Source organism: Nematocida displodere, assembly GCF_001642395.1.
Source record: "Nematocida displodere strain JUm2807 chromosome Unknown 4, whole genome shotgun sequence".
NCBI classification, from domain to species: Eukaryota; Fungi; Microsporidia; genus Nematocida; species Nematocida displodere.
This window is the reverse complement of record NW_027138157.1, coordinates 104,769-128,565: the sequence shown is the minus strand read 5'-3', so window position 1 is coordinate 128,565 and position 23,797 is coordinate 104,769. Positions and strand designations below refer to the sequence as shown.

Here is a 23,797-nt window from a genome sequence, read left to right as displayed (position 1 = left end):
GGGCTAGTTCAAAAACCCCGAACTAGTTGGTTAGTGCAAGTCTTGCGTCAATAGCTGCCATGACTCCAGTGCCTGCAAGAGCCACTAGCTCCTTCTGCTGCACGCCACTGAGTGCACTGCCGCAGAGAAACACTGGAGCTGAATCAGCTCCCTCTACCAGCCTAGACACTTCTGCAGTGGAAACAATAACGGATTTTGCAGAGATTGTCTCATTGTTCGTTACAACCAGGGTACCTTGCTTTCCATGTATGATTTTGTGGACGTCTTCATCTAACCTGTCCATTGAAAACCTAGACAGCTGGTTAGAAACCTTTTCATGGAACACCTTATACGAGCCATCTTTGAAACCTAAATACCTGTTCACGCCCTCAGCGCTGTGCACCTCACTAGGACAGCTAATATATAGGGTCGATCTATTTGACATAGCTGCATAGATAGCTGCTGACATGGCAGAAACGTTCCTCCCAATGATAACAAAGTCAAAGACACGCATGACAACAAAAAATAAATTCGTATAAATTCGGAAATGAAAAATTGTTTATGCTAAGAAGGATATTTGGGGGACACAACGAATTGGAATGGACTCTCATTCCAAAAGTCTATCCAAAAGAAAGAAAAGAGCACCACTCTGGAAAGATACTCCTTCCTCTCCTTTGTTTAGAGGTGCTTCTTAACAAACAGGTTGAAATGCCATATATCTTCAAAATCTCAGCTCATGGGGGCATCTCTTACACCCACACAGGCGTTCACGAGTTCACAGACGACATCCAAGACACAGTCCTCCCACAGTGGATGTACGACCAACTAGCACTTGACTCATCCCCTGTGGAAGTAAGCTGCACCACCCTCCCCAAAGGCACCTTTATTCGTCTTCTCCCACAGAGCAAAGACTTCCTGGAGCTAGAGGACCCAAAGCGCTGTCTGGAAGATGCCCTGCGAAACTACCAGGTTCTAAGCACCGGAGACACCATTTCTCTCTATTTTGAAGAAGAGTTCAAGCAGATACTTTTCACGGTTTCAGAGATACGCCCCAATGGAGAAGGCATAAGCATCATTGACACCGACCTGGAGGTAGACTTTCTTCCTCCTGTGGACTACGAGGCAGAGGTGCCTGCAGAGGAGCCAAACCTTCTGGTGCAGACGGAGGGAGGCGTTCATCTTGCAGACCCGTACTTTAACCACGCCGAAGGACTTGGGGTGGTGTTTCTTCCCAGCCCAGGCACGGTGCAGCCCTAAAACTCCTCACACTCCACCTTCATACCGCACACACACTTACCTGAAGAATCAAAAACATGGGTATGCTCTATTTCCTGTGTGATGTTTATATTAACGGTTTTTCTCAAAAGTTTTAGCTTTTTCTGGATCTTTGACACCCGTCTTTGGGTAGACAGCTCTTTTCTCCTCTGCTTTTCTTCCGCCAGGTCCGGGTACTTCTCCCGGGACAGACCCTGGACCTGGTCTGCTCTGAACAGCTTCATCGGCTGCCAAAGGACTCCTTTGGGGTTGGGCACCTTAATGTGCGGCAAAAGCGAGAGGTCTGAGGTGGAGAGAAGGTACTTTTTGACTCCTTCCGTTTGGGTGACTAGTGGAAGGACTCCTTTGCACTGGGAACACAGCCGAACGCCAAAGGCCTTGAACATTTTGTTATCCACGCCATTACCAGAGCACTTCTCACAGGAAAGCTCGTCATACTCCATTTTAATACTTCCCAAAGCGGCAGTATTGTGTCTATTTATGTCATCGGGCTCGGAGGAGCCAATGAGCGGTGGTGGTCGATGCATTCTCTCTTGCTTTATGCTTTTTCTTTTTTTCTCAGTAGCTATGAGCATTGTTAACATCGAAGATGTCATCATTGTTGGAAGTGGGCCAGCAGCCTACTCCGCAGCACTGTATTTAAAGAAGCACCGGCCATTGGTCCTTGCAGGCGACTGGTACAGCTCTACCCAGAACCCAGGCGGACAGCTAACTACTACCTTGGACGTAGACAACTACCCAGGGTTTCCCAAGGGAGTAAACGGGGGGGTGCTAGCAGACATGTTTAAAGACCACGCAGCCAGTGAAGAAACGCGGGTTCTTGAGCTTTGGGTTGCCAGCATTAAAAAAGAAGAGGAGTACTTCATGCTTCAGACGACTCAAGGGACCTACCGGGCCCGGTCGGTGGTCATTGCTACGGGGTCAGTTGCCAGGAGGCTGTTTGTGAAAGGAACCAGGGAGGGAGAGTTCTGGCAAAAAGGCATCAGTGCGTGTGCTACCTGTGACGGATGGCAATTTAAAGGCAAGGTGGTCATGGTTGTTGGCGGGGGAGATACAGCGATGGAAGAGTCGCTCTACCTGGCAGATACTGCCAAACACGTTTTTCTGATCAATCGCACCGATAAATTCAGGGCACGACCCGATTTACTTGAAAGGGTAAAAAGCCATCCGAACATCACCATTGAGACCTGGCGCACGCTTCATGAGGCGACAGGTGACGAGATACTCAAGGGCGCCGTATTGAACAATGAGCAAACGAACCAAAAAACATGTATGGAGATTGATGGACTCTTCTTCGCCATTGGGCACACGCCAAGCACGGCATTCTTAAAGGAGCTCGAGATTAATTTGGACAATAACGGATATATCGAGACCAAAAAGGAAACAATGGAAACAAACATCCCAGGAGTCTTTGCAGCAGGTGACGTTCAGGACTTTAGGTACCGGCAGGCCATCACAGCGGCCTACACCGGGATGCTTGCGGGGGTGTCAGCAAGCGCGTACCTTGGCGGCAACAATAAATAATCGCCTCTGCCCATTTTTTTATGGACGCACAGGAGCGAGCAGCACTCATTTCAGCGCGCTTGAAGGCGTCAACGTACTTGGGGGACAAGCTAGATGCCGTGAAAGAAGCAGACAAGCTTGCTAGCGAGAACACGCTTATTGCTGGAACGTACTTGCTCACGGCGCTGCTGGAGGTCTCCAAGGACCCAGAGCTCTTTGGGAACAGCGACCTCTTTGCAGCGCTCAACAAAATACTCACGGGAGCGAGTGGCAACGAGTTCATTGACATTATCTTCAAGCAAGAAGACGTTCCCAGTCTAGTTGTTTTTTACCTGCTTCAAAAGCAAACAGATAGCTGCCCCGAGCTGGCGCAGACCTTAGAGGTCCTGGCACGGGCGCGGGGTGCAGAGCTGGCCCGGAGTGTTGCGGCCTCCGAGGACCTGGTGGAGCTTTTGGGCGGGGCTTCGGAGGGCCGGGGCGTTCTAATCCGGGTGCTTAAGACCCTGGCAAGGACTTCCCCGTCTTTGAACAAGCTTCTGATTTTTAACGGTTTTTTAGAGGGGATGATGAACCTATCACTCAAAGCAAAAACCCGGGAGGGATCAAGGGAGGCGCTGACTGCGCTGTTTGAGGCCATGATTAATGGCGCGGAGGGGGTGCAGTACTTCCTTGAGCTGCCGTGGAGGGCCTGGCTGGGGAAAGTGCTCAGCCTCCACCCCCACTACGCCACCAGGCTGATTCAGGGACTGGCCTCGCACAGCAGGCACCGAAAGCGGGTGGCGCCTCTGCTTGGGGTGGTGGTGGACCTGCAAGACCTGTTTTCCATCTATCTCCTGAGCATTAGAGAGCCTGGGCCGTGTTTTGAGGTGTCAGAGGGAGGCTTGGCTGAAAAGCTTGCAGCGATCGTTGAGCAGGCCAAAACAGCCTCGTGCTTTACCAAGCTAAACACTATCATGGGCATAGAGTACAACATCTCGCAAAGCACCGAAACAAAAAGGGGGTCTGTTGGTGATATTTCCTTTTTAGGAAGAGTGTGCCAAAAACCGGTTGAAATAAGCGAAGATGACGTTTTTCTTCTGGTGTATGACCTTACCAAGCTGCCACAGATGTCCCTCCCCCACTCCGTGCTTTTTGTGAAAACCGCTCTTCTCCTGGTTCTCCACAATGGGTCGCCCGCTCTTCTAAGCCCCGAGGTCCTCCAGGAGGTCAGAGAGCTCCTTGAAACCGAGCGCCCCAGCCTGTACGTGAAAGCGGCCTGTGGGGTGTGGCTCCTAAAAGCGTTTCTTGAGGCAGCCCCGGAAGAAAAAGACCTGGGCGCGTTCAGGGACCTTGAAGAGAAGATTCTGCCGCAGGTGCAGCACTTTGCCACGGCCCTGGTGGCCCCAGTGCCCACGCCGTGCCTTGCGAAGGGGTGCAAGCGGTGCTACCTCTCCGAAGTGCTTGCATCGAGCCCACTTCTCCCAGAGCCGTGCCAAACGATCTCCCACCCCCTGTGGCTGCCCCCATTCGCCGCAGCACTGGTTCTATCTGTGTATACAACCTACCTAGGTACAATCTCAGCCCAAATACCTTCTTTTGTAAGGGTGCCCAATACCCCAACCATTCCCACCCCAGGCCATAACACCACCACCCCAAACCATAACACCAAACCTGCCCCAAACACCACCACCCAAAATAACGTTTTTGACCTCTAACCCAGACCAACCCAACCCAGGCACCGGTTAGTGCTTGGAACAAACCCCAATAAATGTTTAGAACAGTACCAGGGTCAGGGACAGTAGCCCGGACAGCAACTGACCCAGCAACAGTAGCATGGTCATTTCATCTTAGGCTTTTATGGGGGATTAGCTCAGTGGTAGAGCGTGTGCTTCGCATGTACGAGGTCTCGGGTTCGATCCCCGAATTCTCCACTCTTTTGTTTTATCCACCAGCCAGTGCACTAATTAATTTATTCTATTCGTCTGCTGGCACCTTCTCCTCTTTAGCTTCGTCCTCACAGGTAAGTAGCTCATCCAATGACGCTTCCACATACTGTGAGAGAACATTGCCAAGACTGACGGCCTTCTTTACCTCGGCCTCGTCCAATTCAAGGATCATTCCCGTTATCTTCCTAGCGAATGCTTCATCTGTCTTAAACCCTGCCTGGGCTATTTTCTCGGGGTAGTTCGGGGCCAGTGAAAGAATTAGCGTGTAGATGGCGTACCCCATATCTCCGCCGTCCTGTGGAACAGCCTTCTTCTTCCCCCGCGGAGCACTGTACCCCCCTCCAGTGTAGCTGTTGTACATCTGCGAGGCTTTCTCATACTCTCTGACCTTTTTTGTCTTGAAAAAGGTAACTGATAGGGCCTGTCCCTGGAACTCTGCTCCATTGCCGCCCTCCACTGCGCTGCTGGCCTGCTCCCTCTTCTCGTAGCAAATGTAGGCATACGACCGATTGTTCTTCTCGTCGGTGCCTATTTTATGGGTGGTTATGCTTCCAAACCTCTTAAAGTACTCAAGAACCTCTGCCTCGGCAACAACCCCGGGGAGGTTGGTGATGTAGATGTTCCTTCTCTGTTCAAAATCTCCAGCGGCCGAGCAAAACTTGGTTGCCAGCTCCTCCTCTCGCTCGTTCTTTAGCTGCGCCCTCTGGATGTAAAAGAGCGGCTCGCTCTCACTCGCGGCCCTTCCAGGGAAGGGCTTGTCGTGGAGCGCCTCAATGGCTGCCACGGCAGAGCTGTGGGAGACGTAGTTGGCAAAGGCGACGCCTTTAGACTGGCCATCTGGCTTTCTGGCCATGTAGAACGAGGTTAGCTCTCCCACCTTTTCAAGCTCTCCCTTAAGCTCTTCGTCGGTAACGTCTGCTGGGAAGTGCTTGATGTAAACGTTGGTGAAGATTTTGTTGATTTCTTCTTTCTTGTTCACACGCTGCTCGTTCGGGATGCACTGGACGGCCACAAGCTTCTTATCTTTGATAACTGTTTGGTTGATGATGTCAATAGCGACCTGGGCCACGGCTGAGTCTTCAAACTGAATGAACCCAACCCCCGTACACTCTCCGCTCGCATTCTTCTGGACCTTGCACGAAAGAATGTCTCCAAATACGGAAAAGGTGTCACAAAGGGCTTGGTTGTCAGTTTCTTTTGGCAAATTTTTAATGACCACATTGCCCTCCTTTCTTCCTTTAACCAGCTCTTTGTTCAGCCTCATTACTCGTATCTGGCTTCCATTTATCTCATAGAAGTTGAAGTTGTCAATAGCCTGTTTTACCGTGGATGGGTCAAAGAAAGTAATGTACGCGTAACACTTGCCCTTACCAGTTCCAACTGGCTCTCTTCTGACGTTTATGTGGTAAATACCACCAAGGGCAGAGAACATCTGGTATAAATCGGCTTCTGTTACTGTCATTGGTAAATCACCTACGTATATTGAGTTGTCTACCCCGAGCTTTCCTTCACTTGTTTCTTGTCTGTTCATTTCTTCTACTTTCATGGTGCCAACACAAAAAAAGAAATTTAAATCACTTTAGCATGAGGAACAGTAAAAGCATAAACAGAATAAAAACAACTGCATGCGAAGGAAGGGTAAGTTCTTCTGCCCGCCGCGGTCTTTCATAGGTCGAGAAGAAAGAAAAACTTTGTGGGTGCATTTGTCTAGTAAAACCAAACTCGTGTGCTCGATAGACGTTGCGAATGAATGCTTCTAGCTCCTCCTCGGGGGTTACGTAGGCGTTAGCGCAAGAGCGAGGATGGTGTCTTCTACTTGGATTTGGGCCTCTGAAAGTGTTTTTGTTTCGGCCGTCCTTCATCTCTTCATAGGCCTGGTTAAGAACGACAAAAGCATCTGACGCCTTTTCATGGGTGTTTCTATCTGGATGTACTTTAACAGCTAGCTGTTTGTATTTCCTTCGCACTTCTTCCGGGGTGCTTTCTTTTGTTATTTGCAGGACCCCATAGTAGTCATGCTTACTGGCTAGTATTCTCTGCACCTCCTCATTCATTAAAAAGAAATTATTCTTTGCCGCTCTGGGCTTGTCCTCTACCACTGTCCCCGGGCTTGTCCTCTACTACCGTACCCCTACCCCGACTACCACAACGTACCCCGACTACCACGTACCACCGTACCCAGACTACCACGTACCCCTACCCAGACAAACACAACGTACCATCCATCCCGAACAAACTATTTATTCTTAGGCTTTGGTCTTGGCTTCGTTTGGCCTAGGCCTTGGCCTTTCCTTAGAAGAGGTCAAAGTTGTCACTTCCTTCTTCTTCTTCATCGTCCTCTTCTGGGGCAGCCTCCTTCTTCTCTGCCTCGGGTGCTGCTGCCTGTGAGACTGCAGCTGTTCCAGCGGAAGGGTTGGCAATGAGGCTGTCAAGCTTCTCTGAGGAAAGCTGGCTGAAGAGCTCAAGCAAGTAGGAGTCTACGGAGATGTCGAGGTAGTTGGCTACCTTCATAATGTTTTGTTTAGTAACTTCTTGTTTAGTGCTGTGAAGTAACAGTGTTGATAATACGCATATGTCTTTTTGGTCAATCATCCTATAGCAGTTTAACTTTTTAAGAGCCTCTAGGGTAGGGGTAAAACAAAAGAAAAAATAAATAAACAAATCCTCTATATAGTTACGGTCTCTATTTGGGTGATGCACCAAAAGAAGCAGGGCGCCGTGGAAGAGTACTGGAAAGACGTCCTTCGGGGCATTTCATCAGGAGGCCTGGGGAAGGACAACGTTCTTCCTCTCGCTCGGATAAAGCGGGTAATGAAGGTGGAGCAGGAGGTGAGCAAGGTTGCTAGCGAGGTGCCGATTCTCTTCTCCAAAATCACCGAAATCTTCATTGAGGAGCTAACGCTGCGGTCCTGGCACTACACCCAGGAGGGAAAGCGGAGAATCCTTCAGAGAAACGACATTTGCTCAGCAGTTAAGTCCTCGGACGTCTTTGACTTTCTTATTTACCTTATGCCCCGGAGTGTGAGCATCATTGAAGCACCCAATCCAAAGTACTAATGAATAAACCGTTTTTATTTCTCTTCTGGAGATTTAACGTTATAGTACTTCTCAAGGATGTTATCAGGTATTCTATTGAGCATTTCTTTTGGGAAGATGCGGAGGAGTCTCCAGGCGATGTCTAGGGACTCTTCAATGGTTATTAGCTCGTCCTTTCTCTGGGAGACGAACTCTCGCTCAAAGTTTTCGACAAACTCAATCACTAGCCGGTCCTCGGTTGAGAGGGACTCTTCGCCGACCACGGACTTCATCGCCAGAGCGTCCTTTCCAATGGCGTACTTAGCATAGAGCTGGTTGGAGACGTCTCCGTGGTCCTCTCGGGTCATTTCCTCGCCAATCGCACTTTTCATCAATCGAGAAAGCGAGGGAAGTACGTTGATTGGTGGATAGATCTGGCGGTTATGGAGCTGTCTATCAATGTAAATCTGTCCTTCGGTGATGTATCCAGTCAAGTCGGGGATTGGGTGGGTTATGTCGTCGTTGGGCATGGTTAGAATTGGGATTTGGGTAATTGAGCCGTCAACGCCGGAAATTCTTCCAGCGCGCTCGTAAATAGAGGACAGGTCTGTGTACATGTACCCGGGGTAGCCTCGGCGTCCAGGCACTTCTTCCCTGGCCGCGCTCACCTCTCTCAGGGCGTCGGCGTATGAGCTCATGTCTGTCATAATCACCAGAACGTGCTTTCCGGTGGTGTATGCTAGGTGTTCTGCCGCCGTTAGAGCAAAGCGGGGGGTGATGATTCTTTCAATGGTTGGGTCCTTAGCCAGGTTTAGGTAAAGAACGGTGCGGTCAAGGACGCCGTTCTGCTCAAACTCGTTCCTGAAGAACCTGGCCGTTTCAGCGTTGACGCCCATTGCAGCAAAGACGATGGCAAAGTTGTCGTCGCTCATGTCAACCGTGCTCTTCTTATTGACCAGCCCTGCCTGCCGGCAGATCTGGGCAGCCACTTCGTTGTGGGGAAGACCTGAGCCGCTAAAAATAGGGATCTTCTGCCCCCGAGCGATGGAGTTCATTACGTCAATCGAGGAGATGCCCGTCTGAACCATTTCTTCCGGGTAGATTCTAGCGTATGGGTTGATAGGCTGGCCCTGGATGTCAACGTATTCGTCGGCGATGATTTTTGGTCCCCCATCAATGGGTTCGCCCGTGCTGTTAAACACGCGGCCAAGGAGTTCTTCACTAACGCCCATTTTCATTGTTTCCCCGGTGAATTCGGCACAGGTGTGCTTGGCATCGATGCCTGCGGTGCCCTCAAAGACCTGGATGATTGCTTTCTTTCCACAGACCTCCAAAACCTGCCCGGTGCGCCTGCTGCCGTCTGGGAGGGTGATTTTGACTATTTCAGCGTACTTAGGAGCTTTTACGTTGTCCATTATGACAAGTGGACCATTAACGCCACTTACTGTGCGATAGGTCACCGATGCGCCAAGACCCGTCTCTTTTAGTGCACGCACGTGCTCATAGAACACCTCATTTCTATCCATGTAAGTGCTTTATAAAAATTAAATTCTTTAAATTCTCGATCAGAGAATGACCAAACAAGAAAAGAAAGCCAAGTCGACTAAAAGCGTCACCTCTACTGAACCCAGCGCACTCATCTCCAATACACTGCTCAACAACTATGTTCTGGATTACATGAAAGACCTTCCAGAGGAGACCTATGAATTGCTTGAGGAAAAGGGGCGCTATGAGAGCGCTCCGCCCACCGCCCCCAAGGCTCCCGCCTACAAGCACCGGAACAACCTGCTAACACTGGTTACGTCGGCGCTGGTTGATACGGCCGTTCCAGTGGTTCCAGTCGAGGACAAAAAAAAGAGAATCACAACCAAGCACGAGGGGAACACCTACGTGAACAGCCGCCTTGAAGAAATCCTTGGGGGGCTTCTTGCCAGCACCGCGCCCGAGGAGCCGGGGGAAGTGGCTAACGACGAGCTTAAAATGTACGAAGGCCTTCTCACCCGAGTTATTGCGACAAACAACACCAATAAACAACGACTCCTCGACGGACGACGCACCCAAATGGCCCAGCTCTACAAACTGTCGCTAATCAATACGATCGACCAGGAGATTGAGTCGGTCTACAACAGGAAGTACAAGGTCAAGAAAAAGAAGAAAGAAGAGGACACCTCGTACTTCCAGGAGCTAGAAGACCTCCTTGAGAAACGAAACAAGATAAAGGGCATTTGCAGCGGGCTGTCAGACGACCTGCTGGAGATCGGCCTTCCAGATACCGGGATAGAGTGCGTGATGGAGCAGTTTGAAGGGGGGGAGTACGAGATGCTCAAGAACATGCTCCCTGAGGCGTATTTTAGAGTTTTAGACAAGGGGGGGTAGTGGGAGTGTCTTATGAATTAAGGTTCTTTCTACCGCGCCAAGGTAGAAACTCCCAAATTACTGTTATATATGTACTAGCTGAACCTTATTTGATCACTGAACACAAGCCCTGAACCTTATTTGATCACTGAACCAAGCACCTGTTCGGTTAAGACAAGGACAAGAATGGGACAAGAATGGGACAAGGAGTGCTCTTGTCAAAATAAAGGAATATTTTAGGAGTCTTTCGGTGGGGCGCGTAAGGCAGGGGTGTTTGCCTTCTAAGCGGGCAGGTAGGTGGTTTTGGCGGCCAGAAATGGGGTGGGGCAGGACAGAGGCTGGTATTTATTAGAAGTTCATTTTTTTTCTATTCATGCCAGAAACCAACCACCCGAAAGACTTAGCTAAAGATCAGCACATACTGCAAGCGTCCTCTAAGGCACCTAGAACACTGTCTACGGAGAAGGTCTCTCCCAAAGCCCGGGGAGAATGCCTGAAATTGGGTGTGTCATTGAGCACGGACGAACCAGGGGCTAAGATAGACTTAAAGGTGATAAAAAAGACACTGGATGAAGGATCAGTAGAGGCTTTTATGTTTGTCTGCGCCAACCAGTGGGCAGAGGTTATTAGGCCAGACTCGGAGCTTCGCGAGCCTTTCAGAAGGTTTGTTAGCAAACACCCCAGGGCCCGCCTCTCTGCACCCTCGCCGATCTTGCCCGCGGTGTTTCTTTTGTCTGGGGAAGAGGTGCTCAAAGAGTGGGCCATGCTGAACATTTGCGAGCTTCCTCCAAGGCACTCCCCCATTGGGCCCGCCTCCAAGTTCTATTACACCACCCACTCCCAAATACGCCTGGGAGAGTCTCCGTACCGGGAGAGCTGTTTTCTAACGGCCTTCTTTCTTTATGTCTACCTTGGAGGAGGCATCTTGCCCGGCCACGAAAAGCTTCTGGTAGCTCTTATCAAAAACAAGGCTAATAACGGTCTTCATCAAAAGTTCAACGTTTTTAAGATTCTTCTGGGAACGATGGTTGAGCCGAGTGGCCAGGCCAGGGAGTGGGTGGCAGAAATCCCTGCAGCCACCCAGCTCGTTGAGGAGTCTATTGAAGCACTGTTCGCCTCGGGCCTTGAGGCGCTTCTGGCCCAAGCGCGGCAGGACCCGCACCCGAAGTACCGCATTCTTCCGTTTTTCACGACCTGGGAGGTGCTGAAGGCGGGGATGGGTCTGTGCCGCGCCCAGGGGGTTAAGCTAAGCATACTCATTGCTGGAAAGAACACCAACCACCCAGCAGTCCTGCCAGATGTTCGGGCAGGCATTGAAAATCTTTATTGCCGCCAAGAAATTGATCTGATCACCTTAATCAGAAAATCACTGCTCGGGTTTTCCATTGGGTCAGGAAACGAAGAATTTGTCTCTCTCCTGGCCACAGACACCTTAAATCTTCTGGGGAAGGCTGCCTATGCCAGAGAAAGCAGTGAAAGCGACCACAAAGTAGTGGTGATAAGAATGCTCAATGCCTGGCGGGAAAAGATTGCCCAGGCGCCCCTGCTGGTGGTGGCTAGGTTCTTGCCGCTGGTCTTTTTCCGGGGCACGGGCAGGGAAGAGGCAGAAGCCCACAACAGAGATGCCTCCCACCTCCACATTCGCCGCGACCTCCAGGACAAGATAAGCGCGGTGGTGAGAGCCAAAGCGCCCCTTCTGCTCCAAGCATCTATTACACCGCGCGAAATTGTTATGGCGGCCTCACTTGTGCCAAAAACAAGCTGTGCAGTTGGAGTTGCGGCCCTGATCGAGGTGTCCCACCAGCTGAAAGAGTATCTTCACCGATTTAACGTCTTTCCCCAAATCCTTGAAAACTTCTGCAGCGTGATTGAGAGGTTCATTACGGACGCGACAACAGAAGAAATGCTCTGCCTGCACAAGGCACTGGTGCACATTCCAGTCGTTGATGCTGTTCTGTCGCAGATCAACTACATCACGGTCCGGGTGATCAAAAGCACCGAAAAAAGCGTTTCCCTTGATTTTGAGTGGCTGCATCAAATAGACCTGACCCGCTCACAGAAAAAGGCGCTAAAAACAACCTTCCTCAACCACACCCTTGAGCTGTACTTAGAGCTGCACGCCAAAACAGCCATTGATCCAAAGATACTTGAACGCATAAAACAACACGTGGAACAAAACCAGCTCGGCTCAGACCTGGCCCTAAAGAGACAGCTCACCCGAGCGGAGCGGTTGCTTGAAAAACAGAGGGAGCCAGCAAGCCACGACGCACCTGCCAGGCCAGAAGCTCTTCCAATAGCGCCCCTCTATGAAAACCAGATCTTCCAGCCCATAGAAACCACCCTAAAACGCCCCGAAGAGGTCTACACCCCAGAGCCGCTCATTATGGGCCTGGTCTCAGCAGATCTTCCGGCCCAGAGCCCCCGCCAGGCCAAAGACCTGCCCTGGGCCTACGCCTCGTTTGCAGAGTACTACCAAGTCTTTTCTCCGCTAATCATTGATGAGGCAAGAGCCAACATCTGCTTATCTCCAGATAAGGAAAATGAAAAAATGACGGGAAAAGTAACCAAAAGCTCAACCCTTAATGACAGCGCTATCATCACCATCACCATCAAAGACACGTCCCCCTTTTCCAAAAACAGCATCGTCCTCGTCCACGACCTCCAGAGCAACGAGCTTCTGGGGCGAGGCTTAGTTACCGAGATAAAAAAGCCAAAGAAGGTCCTCACAGTCCGGATGAAAAGCTACACCCGCCAGAGAAGCACCAAAATAACCATCCAAGTCCTCTCCAGCGCAGCCACCCACATAAGAGAGTACGCAGCCCTCCTCGCACTTCACCAGGGCGCCTACAGAGCCAAAATCCTCGACCCGAGAACACCCGCCTACATACAACCCCCCGCCCTAGCAGACGCCCCGCCAAAGGACGTAGAGCACGTCAGCACCTTCCATAACCTCCTAAATAACAGCCAAAAAAAAGCAGTTAACTTTGCGCTGACTCACGACATCACTCTTATCAAGGGCCCACCTGGCACAGGAAAAACCAAAACTATCACGGCTATCATTGGCTTTGGGCTGCTCATGAAGTGGCGAGTGCTTGTTTGCGCCCCAAGCAACGCAGCAGTTGATATGCTCTGGGAGAACGCTTCAAACTGGGGAAACGTCCTTACCGGAATCACAGCCACCCGAGCCAGCCACTCTACGCCCTACACCCCCACCAACCTGGTTTTTTCAACGCTTTCCTATGCTGGATCATCGTCCCTCGCCAAAAGCACCTTTGACCTGGTCATTGTTGACGAAGCGTGCCAGGCCACAGAGCCCAGCACCCTCATTCCCCTGCGCACGAAGCCCTCTCGCTTTGTCCTTGTTGGTGACCCAATGCAACTGCCGCCAACCGTTCTTTCCCAAAACGCCCATCTTTCGACCTCGTTGTTTGCACGCCTGGCCACAACCATCGCCCCAGAGCTCCTTGACACCCAGTACCGGATGCACCCCAACATCTCAGCCTTCCCAAGCAAGCAGTTCTACCAAAACGCCCTCAAGAACGCCGCTTCCTACCAAGACGTCCATTTGCCGCTAGCTTTCATCAACATTGAAGGCACCGAAAGAACCTGCCGCAGCAGCACCACCTGGAACGAAGAAGAGGCCAATGCCGTCCTCCAGCTCGTTCCCTGCCTGGCCGCCATCCACAGCTCACTTGGCATCATCACCCCATACCTTGGACAGGTTGAAGCTATCAATATGGGACTGTCACTGACAAAGTGGTCAAATTTACCAGCGCTAACGGTTGACAGCTTCCAGGGCCAAGAAAAAGACTGCATTGTCTTTTCAGCCGTCAGAACCCTAAGAATAGGCTTCCTAAGCGACACCCGGCGAATGAACGTAGCTCTTACCCGGGCTAAAAAGATGCTTATTGTACTTGGGAATGCCTCTCTTCTGGCAAAGAACCCAGCCTGGAACTCTTTCATCAGACACTGCCAGGAAACCAACCAGTGCTTTACCCTCCCAGAGCTAACCTCTCTTCTAAAGAAGCACCCCCACTGACTGACACCGACCCACTGACTGACACCACTTAGTCCATTTATTGCACCGGTCACTGTCCCCGACCACTAACCCGACCAGACCCCGACCAGACCCCGACCACTGACCCACTACTTGGTGCATTGTCCATATACGTGTAAAACAGCTGCCTCTAGCTCAACTATCTCCTTGGCTATTGAAACGGAAGGGTGCTTTATTTTCTCTTCGATCGCCCAGATGAGCCTCTCAAATTCCTCCTTCATTAAAAAGATTACTTCTTGAGTTCTCTAAATACCCCAACAACAATAGCGTGGTCTCTCTCGTATGGCTCAAGGGTTACCTGCTCTTTGGGCTTAATGTCCATCTTTCTGAGAATGTCCACCTCATTGGCAAACACTTCGGCTGGTGCTTTGACTGAGTCTATGCAGTTGGCTTTGATGGAGATCACAATGGCCCCGCCCTCCTTAAGGAAGTGCTTGGCATTGAGCCCAACTATCCTTGCCTGGTCGGGCTGGGCTACATCGGCAAAGATGACGTCCACAATCGGGACAAGCATTCGGTACCTCTGTGGAAGCCTGGCATCTTCAATAATTGGCACAATGTTGGTTCGCTTCTTGGCCAGCCCTAGAAGGTCCCTTCCTGAGCGGTGACTGAACTCCACCGCGTAAACGGCTCCGTCGCTGCCAACTATGTCGGAAACGTGAGAAACGCTGGTTCCTGAGGCAGCCCCAAGGTAAAGCACCTTGCTCCCCGGCTTAATATGGATGTTGTCGAGGCCCCCAAGGATACCTGCGGCAATCTTGCTTCTGAACGGGTTCCATGCTCGGTACTCTATCTTTTTATCGTCTGGACCTGCAAGAATCCTTTTCTCGCCGTAAACAGTCGTTCCGGGGAGCATGTTTTTGGTGGTAAGTGTTTCCTCTTTCCCGCGGCTGATAAACACCCCGGGGAATCTTGGGTGTGGCTGGACAACGACTTGTTTGGCGCCTCCCTGTGCTGGTCTGCTAGGTCTTCCCCTACCTGCGGGGGGTCTGCTGCTGTTATTACGTCCAAATGGCTTTCTTTGCTCTTTGTTTCCTCCAAATGCCATGCGTAAAAAATTTGTAAATCTTTTCTTACCACTCAAGCGTTAGCTTTTTCTTTGCTTTGCTGCTCTGCTCCTCCTCCTCGTCATCTTCAAACTCTGTCACATACTTTATGCCATGGGTTAGTCTCTGGTGAAGCTTTTCTCTCTTTATATCCTGCTCGCTCTTCTTTTCCTGCTCCAGAAGCGTTCTGTTCCCGTAAACACCGGTTTTGTACCGTTCTAAGATCTCTTTTTCAACGACCTGCTCTATCTTGGCGGCTCGGACTGCTTTGACCTCTCGCGCCCTGTCCTGTCTTTCCGCCTTCTTTTTGCGGTGGGTGTAGATCGGTCGACCCATTTCGTCAAGCAGGCTTTTTCTTTCTAGGTAGTCGGTTAGCTTAGTTAGTCTCTGCTTGCATTTGTGCTTGGAAAACTCAGCCCACCCTCTTAGCTCTGTTTCTATTTGCTCCAGGGCTGTGTCGTAGTCTTCATCAAGAAGGATCTTTTCGTAGAGGGCTTTGGGCTTGTGGGCCCGCTCGGGCTCTTTGAGGAGCAGGTAGAGCTTGTCCTTGATTTCGCGGACAGTTGCGTACTTGCTATTGGCCAGGGGGCAGGACTCTCTACTACAGAGTCCTGAGACGTTGTTGGCGTTTCTGCAAAGGGTGTCTGTGTCCGTCTTCATTTTGAACGAGCAGAAGTGCCCGGCCTTCCCAATGGCATCCCATATTGACTGGTCATCTAGCATGGTAAAAAAATTGCGCTTCGATTTATGAGACTGGAACAAACACCCGAAACACAGGCCCGAAACAGCCCGAACTATCCCGAGCGCTGTCTTGCTTTGGAGCACCACCCACAGCTCGGGCCCGGGCCTGGCCTGGGCTGTTTGGTAGTTTTTGGTACTGTTTGGGTCTGGTTTGTTTGTTTGTTTGTCTTGTGTATTGACCGGGCCAGGAGTATATGGATCCCTTGTGGTCTAGTGGCTAGGATTTCGCGTTTTCACCGCGACGGCCGGGGTTCAATTCCCTGCAAGGGAACTTTTTTATTTTTATGAGAAACCGAAACTCAGAGACACTGGACCAGCTGCTTGGTAAGGCGCGGGGGGGGAGTACGTCTCTTGAAGGCCTCTGCCTAAACTTCCTGGCAGGCATCTGCCCCCGAAACGCTCTTTTTGGCACCCGTTTTTCCCTTGGAAAGTGCCACCTAAAACACGAGCTGGTTGATACCGCGGGCCTAAGGGGGGGCGCAGCCGTTCTACCGAGAGCCAGAGCTTCGCTCAGGCAAGAGGTCTGCCGCATCCTTGCCCGAACAGAAAGAAAAGCGCCTGACCAGCGCCCTGAGGTGGTGGCGTACCTGAAACTCAGGGAAGAGCATGTCATTCAGAGCATAAACTCGCACAACGACCTGGTAGAGATAGCTATGCTGAAAATGCGGCAGTTGGAAAGAGTTTATGAGCGAAAAAAAGTGCCAAACCGGAAATGTTCTGTCTGCCCAGGCACTCTCCCGTGGCCGCAGCCGAAGCAAGAAGAGCACCTGGTGAGTCGGGTGCATCTGGCGTATGCGAGGATGAGAGAAGCCCAAAACCCCCACCAGAAAAATAATTTTAATGCGCGATAACTACTTCGAGTGCGCGTACAGTGCGTGCGGGAAGAGGCAGGGGGGCATTATCACGCAGTATGAAGATTGCAAAGTTCTGTCACTTCTTGATGGCCCTTATGAGCCCGCAAAGATTCTTGATAAATTTAGGGGAACGGTCCAGGTCCAGATCTATGGGCCCGTCTCAGCCAAAGTAGAGTGCATGCTAGCACAGGAGTACATAGAGAGCGCTGTGCGCAGCACCATCAGGCTCCGTGAGTATCCTAGAGCCGTGTTCTATCTGAAGATCTACCTTCTGGAGGAGGGAGGCTCTTTTCTAGCCGCGTGTCTGAACTCTGTTTCGGCGCTGCTAATGAGCTCGGGGGTTCTAACGGCTGGGGTTATGCTTAGTGTTCGGGATACAACAGAAGCGGGCGACCATACGGCAGCCTACCTTTCCAGGAGCGGCGTTTTAGAAGAAATCATGGCCGTTGGGGGCCGGGAAGAGAAGGCAGAGCTGGAAAACAAAGCACGCGATCTTTTAGAAAGAATGAAGTACTCTGTTAAAAGCAGCTACTACGAAGAGTGTCTGGGGGGTAGGTCGAGGTAGAGTGTCTGCGGAGTAGGTTGAGGCAGGGTGTCTTTGACGTTATGAGTAAATTTCACAAAATAAAATATCACGGATAAATGATAAGCACCTTAAAACCAAAATTACTTTTTATCTCAAATGGTTCAAATAGAAGAAGTCGTAATAATAAGACGGTTGAGAAGACTGCTAAGGGTGGAGCCCTGGGATTGTCGTGCCGAGTGCACTCTGTGCCTGTCCTTTGACATGTTTGAAGACTGGGTCGACGGAACGATGAAAGCCCAGCTAACCCGAAACCCAGGATGCATTGTTTCCAAACACCTTCAGGACCCGACACACTACATGTTCCAGCCCAAAGCTGGTGTTGACACGTCCCTAAGGTGTCCGGTTTGCTTCAGCACCTTCAAAGACTTGATTTTTGAGTCGCAAACCAACCCGAAGAGATACTTTACCGTCCTGGACAAATCGGGGCATGTTGCCTGCGATAGGTGCCTGCTTGACCTGTTTGACGATGCTCACAAGAAGCGTGCGCCTCTAAGGTGTCCTCTGTGCAGGATATACGTTGCTTTCCCAATTAAGAGGTACCGGGTGCGCAAGCACCCGGATAATGGAACCTACCAGGTGGCCCAGGCAACTGTGGAGCACACCTGTGTGCTAACTGCCCTGACCCCGAACATCTTGGTGACAATGCTTCGGGTTAGGCATATCTACTAGACCAAGCCGGGCCACATCCGAACCCCGAGGTGAATTTATTGCAGGCCCCGCCATCCAGGGCGCTACTGGGCCCGTCTAGACGTCCGTGGGCTGGCCGTGTTTGTTTTGGCAGCTTTGGCATCTGGTAGGAGCGGTGCGTGTTTACTGCGCTGTTTTAGCTTTGAGACGTAAGTTTCTCGCTTGGCCCTGCAGAGAGCTTCTGAAAGGCCGGGGTACTCTTTCTTGGGTCTGGTGTGTGGTCTGCTGAGTGGTCTGGTGGCTGGTTTATGTCCAGTGCTGGGGACTGTTTCGGGTAGGCCTCTGCCTGTTTTAACACTTTGGGTTGTTTTTGGCGCAGAGAATGGCTTAGCTGGGTGAATGTCCAGCGGAAAAGATGCTGGGTGCTTTTTTGGCACTTTGCGCAATAAATCGTCTTCAACACTCTGGCTATAGAGGATGCTGTAGTAGTAAACGAACCCCCCGCATATAAATACGATGCAAGCCAATATAACCATGTCCCGGGTCTTTATCTTGCTGCTTGCCATGCTTTCCCTTAACTCCCACATATTTATACTCCCAGATAGATCATTTTAATCTATTTTAAGACATGCTATCTCCTGGACATGTTTGCCAGCTCTGTCTTTGGCAGGGACCAGAGATCTCCTGCCACTGGGTGTTGGTTTTGGGCAAACTAAGCTAAAGAACAAGCCCTGGCTTTTCCATAACCATATGCCACACTGGATCTCCTACACTGATCCCAAATCCTCGGTTCGACCTTCTAAAAAGCTGGATACTGAGCAATTGGTTGTGTGTTTTAGAAAACCAGGTTACTTTGCACCAATGGATCTCTCTTTCGGGATAAAAAACCGGTTTCATATGCGGCAAGTCCACCCCCCAGCTGGTGTACGTGGGAATGGCTTGCGCTGGCGTGTTTATCTCTACGTGAATGTTAGTGAATACGTGTTTGAGTGTTGCTATGCACCCAACAACTACGGCCCCATCAATTGTAAAAAGCAGCTTCGGGTCCAAAGACTCAAATATCAAGGGGAGCGCTTCTAGGTGCGTTAGCGGGGCCCATATTTGGTATTTGTAAATGTTTTGTTGATCAACTCTGTTTTTTCTGGCAATAACAATTCGTTTGGGCAGAAAATCTCTTTTTATATCCTTACCGCTCAAAAAATGGATAAAGGAAGAGAATGAAATATCGTAGTGCGTGTAGAGAAATACTGTTTCTAGCGCAATTAGGGCTTCTAGCGTGCTGCACAGCAAGGTGGTTGGGGAACAGTTTTCCAGTGTTATTGTTCGACACAGGCATGGAAGCAAGCTTGGCGTTGGGAAGGGGCCTTGTTGGAGAATGCAGCGGTTAAAAATCTCCCTATTTGACTCTGTCCACTCTCGCGTGGGTGAGTAGTAGACATGCACGTCTAGCTGGCTATTGGGGTTTTTTTGGAGAAAGATGCACATAAGGCCGATCACGTTTATGTACGGCGTGTTGGTGGTTACTTCTCGGAGGGTCAGCTTTTCCTGCACCGTGAGGCCGTGTCCCTGCATAAAGTGCGCCATCCACAAAAGAGTCTCGAAGTTTGTTTCTAACTGCTGCAAGCAGACCAGTTGGGAAAGACAGGGGACAGCGCTTGTGTACGCCTGCGAACAAAGGTACAGCTCTATTCTCTGGACAAATGTTGCTTGGCAGTAGCCAATGATGTAAAACATCGACGGAGCTAAATGGAGCAGGGTTAGCGCCCCTACCTTGGGTATCGAAAAACCTTCACTGGGGGCATTTTTTTTTCTCCCCGCCTTTTCAGTCGTGCTATTTATCTCTCTGTTGGGGTATGCGGGGGCGCCAAAGGAGAGCTCGAGAGAAACCAAGTTGGGAAGACAGTGGGACAGACCGTTGGTGAACTCAACGGTCCCTGTATAGTCTCTAATGCTAAAGGCCTTAATGTGCTCCAGAGAGGGAAGGATTTTTCTTCTAATGGCCTCGTTTTTCAGTATGAGATGTAAATCTTTGGTCAGCGCAACCATTTCTTTTATCTGGTAGGCGTACTTGTGAATGACCAGGCTTTCTACCCGCAGGTACATAAGATATTGCTCAAAAGAGCTTACCTGGAAAAGAAAGTTAAATATGGTGCAGTCATACTGCGCGATTTTGCCTATGACCATGTGCTGGCTGGCGTTTAGACTGATCGAAATTACTTTGGGCAAGTCGGCAAGGTTGAGCCTCCCTATGTTCAGGCTGGAGACTGGGCCCTCTGGGATGGTAGAAGGTGTGGCCGGCAGGTCATCAAAGCTTGGCGGCAACCAGGGTGGTTGCTCACCACATTGCCCAACAAACACATGCTTCAACACATGGTTTTTGACGATGATCAGATTCTGGATGTCCATCCAAGAGTACAAGTTGTTTTCGCCAAACATGATTATGAGACTCTTGAGATGGGGGTTGCACCCTATGCTTATTTTTTGCATCATAATCGTGTACTTCTTAATGATAATGGTTATCGTGGTAAAAGAGGTGTTAAAAATCTTCAGCGTCTGTGGCAGATGCTCTAAAGCATCAAATCTAAGAACAAGGTCCCTGCGGACATTGCCTACTAACAAGCCCTTGGTGGTGTTAGAGGTGTAGCGGAAGATTTTAAAACACTGCGGCTTAAATGGCTCAAAAGCCGAAAGTATCTCATCTATCACCCGGGGACACGCCTGTAGCTCCTGGGAGAGAAAAAGCGTAAGGTTTTTGGTGATGCCAATGGGAACAATTCTGTGTTTTTGCATATACTGATCTATATGGATGTTTTCTTCTTTTTCTATGTGCTCTAGAGGCAGATGGAACCCGTTGATGGCCACGCCAAGAACAAACACTGGCGCCCGGGCTTGGCTACTCGGATCTGTATATCCTTTCACCGCAATATCGTTGAATACCCTCACGATGTCCCAATCCTGATCGGGCCTGGCCAGTAGCGGGCTGCCAATGTATCCTTCGGCGAGTGGTGTGTTTGCGCAGCTTCCTAAACGCACTGTTTGCATTGCCATGGCTATGGCAGCACTAGCAGATAGATAGCACACCTTTTTTAGCATTATTAAAATAAAACATTTGTCTGATATAAATGGATGGCACCACACATATCAAAAAAACCGAACTAACCCGAACTGCACGCATTGGCCTACCCTGGTTGACATCAAATAGAGTCTGTCTTCTAGACATCACACACGCCCAAGTGTTCGGATATTGTCACCAAACACCACCTCCTCGGTTGGTCTTGGGCTATATCGGCGGCGGTGGCAAGATGCCCTACGTTGCCAAAGCCTGAACCTGTTGCGCTATTGGGGTATTGCGCTATTGCGCAATAGTTCGGGTTATAGACCCGTCCATTAGTTCGGCACAAATAAAAAAGCTATTTGATGGCACAAACAGATGTCCAATTAAGATGACACGCATTTGATGTTCGCAAACATCTACATAGAAAGTATAAATACACATCCTCTCAAATAAAGACTTGTTTATGATGTCCAAACCCACCACATCTTCAAAACAACTACCTTCACTACTGGGGAGCTGGTCTGGCGCCAGTGTCTATAAGGCACTGACAACGTGCTGGACACTTGTCCTCGCAGCTAAGCTGATCAACTGCAGCAGATTGGAAGCCGATGAAATCCTACAGACCTCGGACTTCAAAGCCCGGTTGCAGTCTATCCGAACACAATTGACCATATCCCCGCCGTCTATGCAGCAACCACCACGTGGGCCCGAGAAATCCCCAGTAACAGATTTTCCAGTGGCATCCCAATCCCAAACATTACGTATCAAAAAAAAAATACACTCTGAGGTGCGTATGGATATGGGCAGCATAAAACAAGACCTTGAATCTATTCTGCTGAAAAAAGACTCCTCTAAAACAACACCGCCCACACTACCCAAACCAGCACCCAATCCCAAGTCCGCACCACCCACACTACCCAAGCCCAATCCTAAGTTCGGGCCACAGACCATGCGGCCAAAGCCAAGCTCCCACCCCAAGTGTCCAAACAAACCCGAACGCACAACATCACTGCCCAGACCAAAGAGACCAGAGACAATATACGAGACATTCGCCATGGGTGATGTGGAGGCAGTGGAGCTACCCACACACATAATGCATGAAGACCGAGAATCCCCCAAGAAGGTCCAACCCTTAAAGACAGAAGTAAAGAGCGCGTCCCCAACAACCGTATTAAAGTCTGGTGGGCATGATGTGTTGAAACCAAGCGCTACATCCAAGATACTTACGGCTGCGCTCTACAGCACATTTGCCGCTATCTTGGCCGCCAAGATTGAGAGCTTTTGCAACCTGGAGGCTTTGAAGACGAGCGATACAATCTACCTCTCATATTATGACATAGAGCAAGCCAGAATTGCTTTTAGCCACATGGAGGCAGCAGAAAGAGTGGTTATTGACACAAGAAATATTGAGGCAGAGTACCGGGCAGTAGAGGGCGTTTTGAATGAAATGAAGAATATTCTCTACCACCACAGAAATATGGAACAGTGTAGTGCTACCCTAAAAAGTGATATCACTGCAATTTTGCAGGCTATGGACCTTGCTCTAAAACCGCTGTTCAGCCTTTCTCCAATGGTGCGAAGGGTATCCCACCCCGATGGGGGGCTAGACCGCACATTTGTTGTTTTACTCCGCCAACTTGAGGAGCACCAAGACATTGACTACTCGTGGGTAGAGCTTTTCATAAATCTCAGAAACAAAACCCATAGTTGGAAGAGCGAGAGAGAAGAACAGAGTTCGGGTCTTTGCCAGTTGAAGAAGCTTAAGATAGCCCTGCATGCCTTGGAAGAGACTTTGCAACCGCCGCAGCATCTTTCGATTAAAAGCCTCTCTTTTTCTGAAACTGACATTGAAATAGAGAGACAAGAATGCAGTCTTTTTGAGGACACCTTAGAACCAGAAAACGGTTTTTCGGAGGACACAAAACCAGGTAAAGGGGAATTCTCCTATATCCTGCTGAATCATCTAACCAGCTCTGCACTCAAATTCTTCTTCAGAAGTTTCCGTTTTAAGAACGAGATGAAACATCTTGACATAGGCATCAATAGCGTAAAAGAGCTTGCGGGCGTTCCTTTTGAACATGTTCTAGCGCTTAAAGAGCTTACCCTGTTCTTCAACCAAGACTCTCGATCGAAGTTCCAGACTTTGAACAAAGAAGAGAGCCTGGAAAGCTTGTCTGGCCTTATCAAACGAACAGAAAACTATCTATGCATTCCCTACTCAATTATTGAAGAGATGGAGTCTCCTTCTCTGAAAAGCTCTCTCAAACGACTAGACATTACCGAACTGGCTGTTGGCCTCCTAATTCTACTGCCCCCAAGTTATAAGATGAGAGAGCTGGCCACCCACTCATTAACCAACCTGAATTTGATCTTTGGCTCTTTGGTTGACATAATAACGATTGAAGCAGTCGAAGTAGCACTGGCTTGGACTGCTGTGTGGCAGAAGACCGTTTCAAAGGTCTGTCTCCAGTTTCCCTACGCTTACAAAGAATCCCCGAGCACGGTCAACAAAATAAGAGACATGCAAAGCAGGTTCCCAGGCATTAAGAGTTTGTCTATCTATCGAAACATCATATGGTAAGACTTACCAGCGGTTTCTACTATACCCCACGGAGGTAGTCTTGCAAAAATAAACACTTATGCATGTGTTCGGGTTAGTTCGGGAGTATCTTGGGCCCGAGTGAATTGGCAAGAGATCCAAACGACTTGGTTGTTTAGGCACTGCAGCACTGCGCGCGCCTGGAGACAATTAAATGGGCGACGCTCCCAGGTGTTTATT

General features: G+C 50.0%; 20 protein-coding genes across 20 annotated transcripts; 10 read left to right on the top strand and 10 right to left on the bottom strand.

The window, feature by feature from the left end:
- Positions 1-22: 22 nt before the first annotated feature.
- Positions 23-493, bottom strand: NEDG_01342 (thioredoxin reductase (NADPH); the record flags this gene model as incomplete). The annotated part of the gene is made up of 1 exon (XM_067688760.1): positions 23-493. The coding sequence occupies one exon, from the start codon at positions 491-493 to the stop codon at positions 23-25; it is 471 nt and encodes a 156-aa protein (XP_067543948.1).
- Positions 494-540: 47 nt separating this feature from the next.
- Positions 541-1,236, top strand: NEDG_01341 (ubiquitin fusion degradation protein 1; the record flags this gene model as incomplete). The annotated part of the gene is made up of 1 exon (XM_067688759.1): positions 541-1,236. The coding sequence occupies one exon, from the start codon at positions 541-543 to the stop codon at positions 1,234-1,236; it is 696 nt and encodes a 231-aa protein (XP_067543947.1).
- Positions 1,233-1,697, bottom strand: NEDG_01340 (DNA excision repair protein; the record flags this gene model as incomplete). The annotated part of the gene is made up of 1 exon (XM_067688758.1): positions 1,233-1,697. One exon carries the CDS (start codon positions 1,695-1,697, stop codon positions 1,233-1,235), a length of 465 nt encoding a protein of 154 aa, XP_067543946.1.
- Positions 1,698-1,821: 124 nt separating this feature from the next.
- NEDG_01339 (thioredoxin reductase (NADPH)) lies at positions 1,822-2,778 on the top strand (the record flags this gene model as incomplete). Its single annotated transcript, XM_067688757.1, has 1 exon — positions 1,822-2,778. One exon carries the CDS (start codon positions 1,822-1,824, stop codon positions 2,776-2,778), a length of 957 nt encoding a protein of 318 aa, XP_067543945.1.
- Positions 2,779-2,798: 20 nt separating this feature from the next.
- On the top strand, positions 2,799-4,451 carry NEDG_01338 (uncharacterized protein; the record flags this gene model as incomplete). The annotated part of the gene is made up of 1 exon (XM_067688756.1): positions 2,799-4,451. The coding sequence occupies one exon, from the start codon at positions 2,799-2,801 to the stop codon at positions 4,449-4,451; it is 1,653 nt and encodes a 550-aa protein (XP_067543944.1).
- Positions 4,452-4,710: 259 nt separating this feature from the next.
- Positions 4,711-6,228, bottom strand: NEDG_01337 (polyadenylate-binding protein; the record flags this gene model as incomplete). The annotated part of the gene is made up of 1 exon (XM_067688755.1): positions 4,711-6,228. The coding sequence occupies one exon, from the start codon at positions 6,226-6,228 to the stop codon at positions 4,711-4,713; it is 1,518 nt and encodes a 505-aa protein (XP_067543943.1).
- Positions 6,229-6,256: 28 nt separating this feature from the next.
- Positions 6,257-6,736, bottom strand: NEDG_01336 (uncharacterized protein; the record flags this gene model as incomplete). The annotated part of the gene is made up of 1 exon (XM_067688754.1): positions 6,257-6,736. One exon carries the CDS (start codon positions 6,734-6,736, stop codon positions 6,257-6,259), a length of 480 nt encoding a protein of 159 aa, XP_067543942.1.
- A 238-nt stretch (positions 6,737-6,974) lies between these two features.
- NEDG_01335 (ribosomal protein P1) lies at positions 6,975-7,274 on the bottom strand (the record flags this gene model as incomplete). The annotated part of the gene is made up of 1 exon (XM_067688753.1): positions 6,975-7,274. The coding sequence occupies one exon, from the start codon at positions 7,272-7,274 to the stop codon at positions 6,975-6,977; it is 300 nt and encodes a 99-aa protein (XP_067543941.1).
- A 102-nt stretch (positions 7,275-7,376) lies between these two features.
- Positions 7,377-7,739, top strand: NEDG_01334 (nuclear transcription factor Y, gamma; the record flags this gene model as incomplete). Its single annotated transcript, XM_067688752.1, has 1 exon — positions 7,377-7,739. One exon carries the CDS (start codon positions 7,377-7,379, stop codon positions 7,737-7,739), a length of 363 nt encoding a protein of 120 aa, XP_067543940.1.
- Positions 7,740-7,753: 14 nt separating this feature from the next.
- Positions 7,754-9,223, bottom strand: NEDG_01333 (V-type H+-transporting ATPase subunit B; the record flags this gene model as incomplete). Its single annotated transcript, XM_067688751.1, has 1 exon — positions 7,754-9,223. The coding sequence occupies one exon, from the start codon at positions 9,221-9,223 to the stop codon at positions 7,754-7,756; it is 1,470 nt and encodes a 489-aa protein (XP_067543939.1).
- Positions 9,224-9,269: 46 nt separating this feature from the next.
- Positions 9,270-10,073, top strand: NEDG_01332 (uncharacterized protein; the record flags this gene model as incomplete). Its single annotated transcript, XM_067688750.1, has 1 exon — positions 9,270-10,073. One exon carries the CDS (start codon positions 9,270-9,272, stop codon positions 10,071-10,073), a length of 804 nt encoding a protein of 267 aa, XP_067543938.1.
- Positions 10,074-10,425: 352 nt separating this feature from the next.
- NEDG_01331 (regulator of nonsense transcripts 1) lies at positions 10,426-14,091 on the top strand (the record flags this gene model as incomplete). Its single annotated transcript, XM_067688749.1, has 1 exon — positions 10,426-14,091. The coding sequence occupies one exon, from the start codon at positions 10,426-10,428 to the stop codon at positions 14,089-14,091; it is 3,666 nt and encodes a 1,221-aa protein (XP_067543937.1).
- Positions 14,092-14,338: 247 nt separating this feature from the next.
- On the bottom strand, positions 14,339-15,157 carry NEDG_01330 (rRNA 2'-O-methyltransferase fibrillarin; the record flags this gene model as incomplete). Its single annotated transcript, XM_067688748.1, has 1 exon — positions 14,339-15,157. The coding sequence occupies one exon, from the start codon at positions 15,155-15,157 to the stop codon at positions 14,339-14,341; it is 819 nt and encodes a 272-aa protein (XP_067543936.1).
- A 25-nt stretch (positions 15,158-15,182) lies between these two features.
- Positions 15,183-15,878, bottom strand: NEDG_01329 (protein MAK16; the record flags this gene model as incomplete). Its single annotated transcript, XM_067688747.1, has 1 exon — positions 15,183-15,878. The coding sequence occupies one exon, from the start codon at positions 15,876-15,878 to the stop codon at positions 15,183-15,185; it is 696 nt and encodes a 231-aa protein (XP_067543935.1).
- A 302-nt stretch (positions 15,879-16,180) lies between these two features.
- Positions 16,181-16,747, top strand: NEDG_01328 (uncharacterized protein; the record flags this gene model as incomplete). The annotated part of the gene is made up of 1 exon (XM_067688746.1): positions 16,181-16,747. One exon carries the CDS (start codon positions 16,181-16,183, stop codon positions 16,745-16,747), a length of 567 nt encoding a protein of 188 aa, XP_067543934.1.
- Positions 16,737-17,315, top strand: NEDG_01327 (uncharacterized protein; the record flags this gene model as incomplete). The annotated part of the gene is made up of 1 exon (XM_067688745.1): positions 16,737-17,315. One exon carries the CDS (start codon positions 16,737-16,739, stop codon positions 17,313-17,315), a length of 579 nt encoding a protein of 192 aa, XP_067543933.1.
- A 117-nt stretch (positions 17,316-17,432) lies between these two features.
- Positions 17,433-18,005, top strand: NEDG_01326 (uncharacterized protein; the record flags this gene model as incomplete). Its single annotated transcript, XM_067688744.1, has 1 exon — positions 17,433-18,005. The coding sequence occupies one exon, from the start codon at positions 17,433-17,435 to the stop codon at positions 18,003-18,005; it is 573 nt and encodes a 190-aa protein (XP_067543932.1).
- Positions 18,006-18,067: 62 nt separating this feature from the next.
- NEDG_01325 (uncharacterized protein) lies at positions 18,068-18,550 on the bottom strand (the record flags this gene model as incomplete). Its single annotated transcript, XM_067688743.1, has 1 exon — positions 18,068-18,550. One exon carries the CDS (start codon positions 18,548-18,550, stop codon positions 18,068-18,070), a length of 483 nt encoding a protein of 160 aa, XP_067543931.1.
- A 130-nt stretch (positions 18,551-18,680) lies between these two features.
- On the bottom strand, positions 18,681-21,056 carry NEDG_01324 (uncharacterized protein; the record flags this gene model as incomplete). The annotated part of the gene is made up of 1 exon (XM_067688742.1): positions 18,681-21,056. One exon carries the CDS (start codon positions 21,054-21,056, stop codon positions 18,681-18,683), a length of 2,376 nt encoding a protein of 791 aa, XP_067543930.1.
- A 755-nt stretch (positions 21,057-21,811) lies between these two features.
- On the top strand, positions 21,812-23,599 carry NEDG_01323 (uncharacterized protein; the record flags this gene model as incomplete). The annotated part of the gene is made up of 1 exon (XM_067688741.1): positions 21,812-23,599. The coding sequence occupies one exon, from the start codon at positions 21,812-21,814 to the stop codon at positions 23,597-23,599; it is 1,788 nt and encodes a 595-aa protein (XP_067543929.1).
- Between the last annotated feature and the right edge of the window lie 198 nt (positions 23,600-23,797).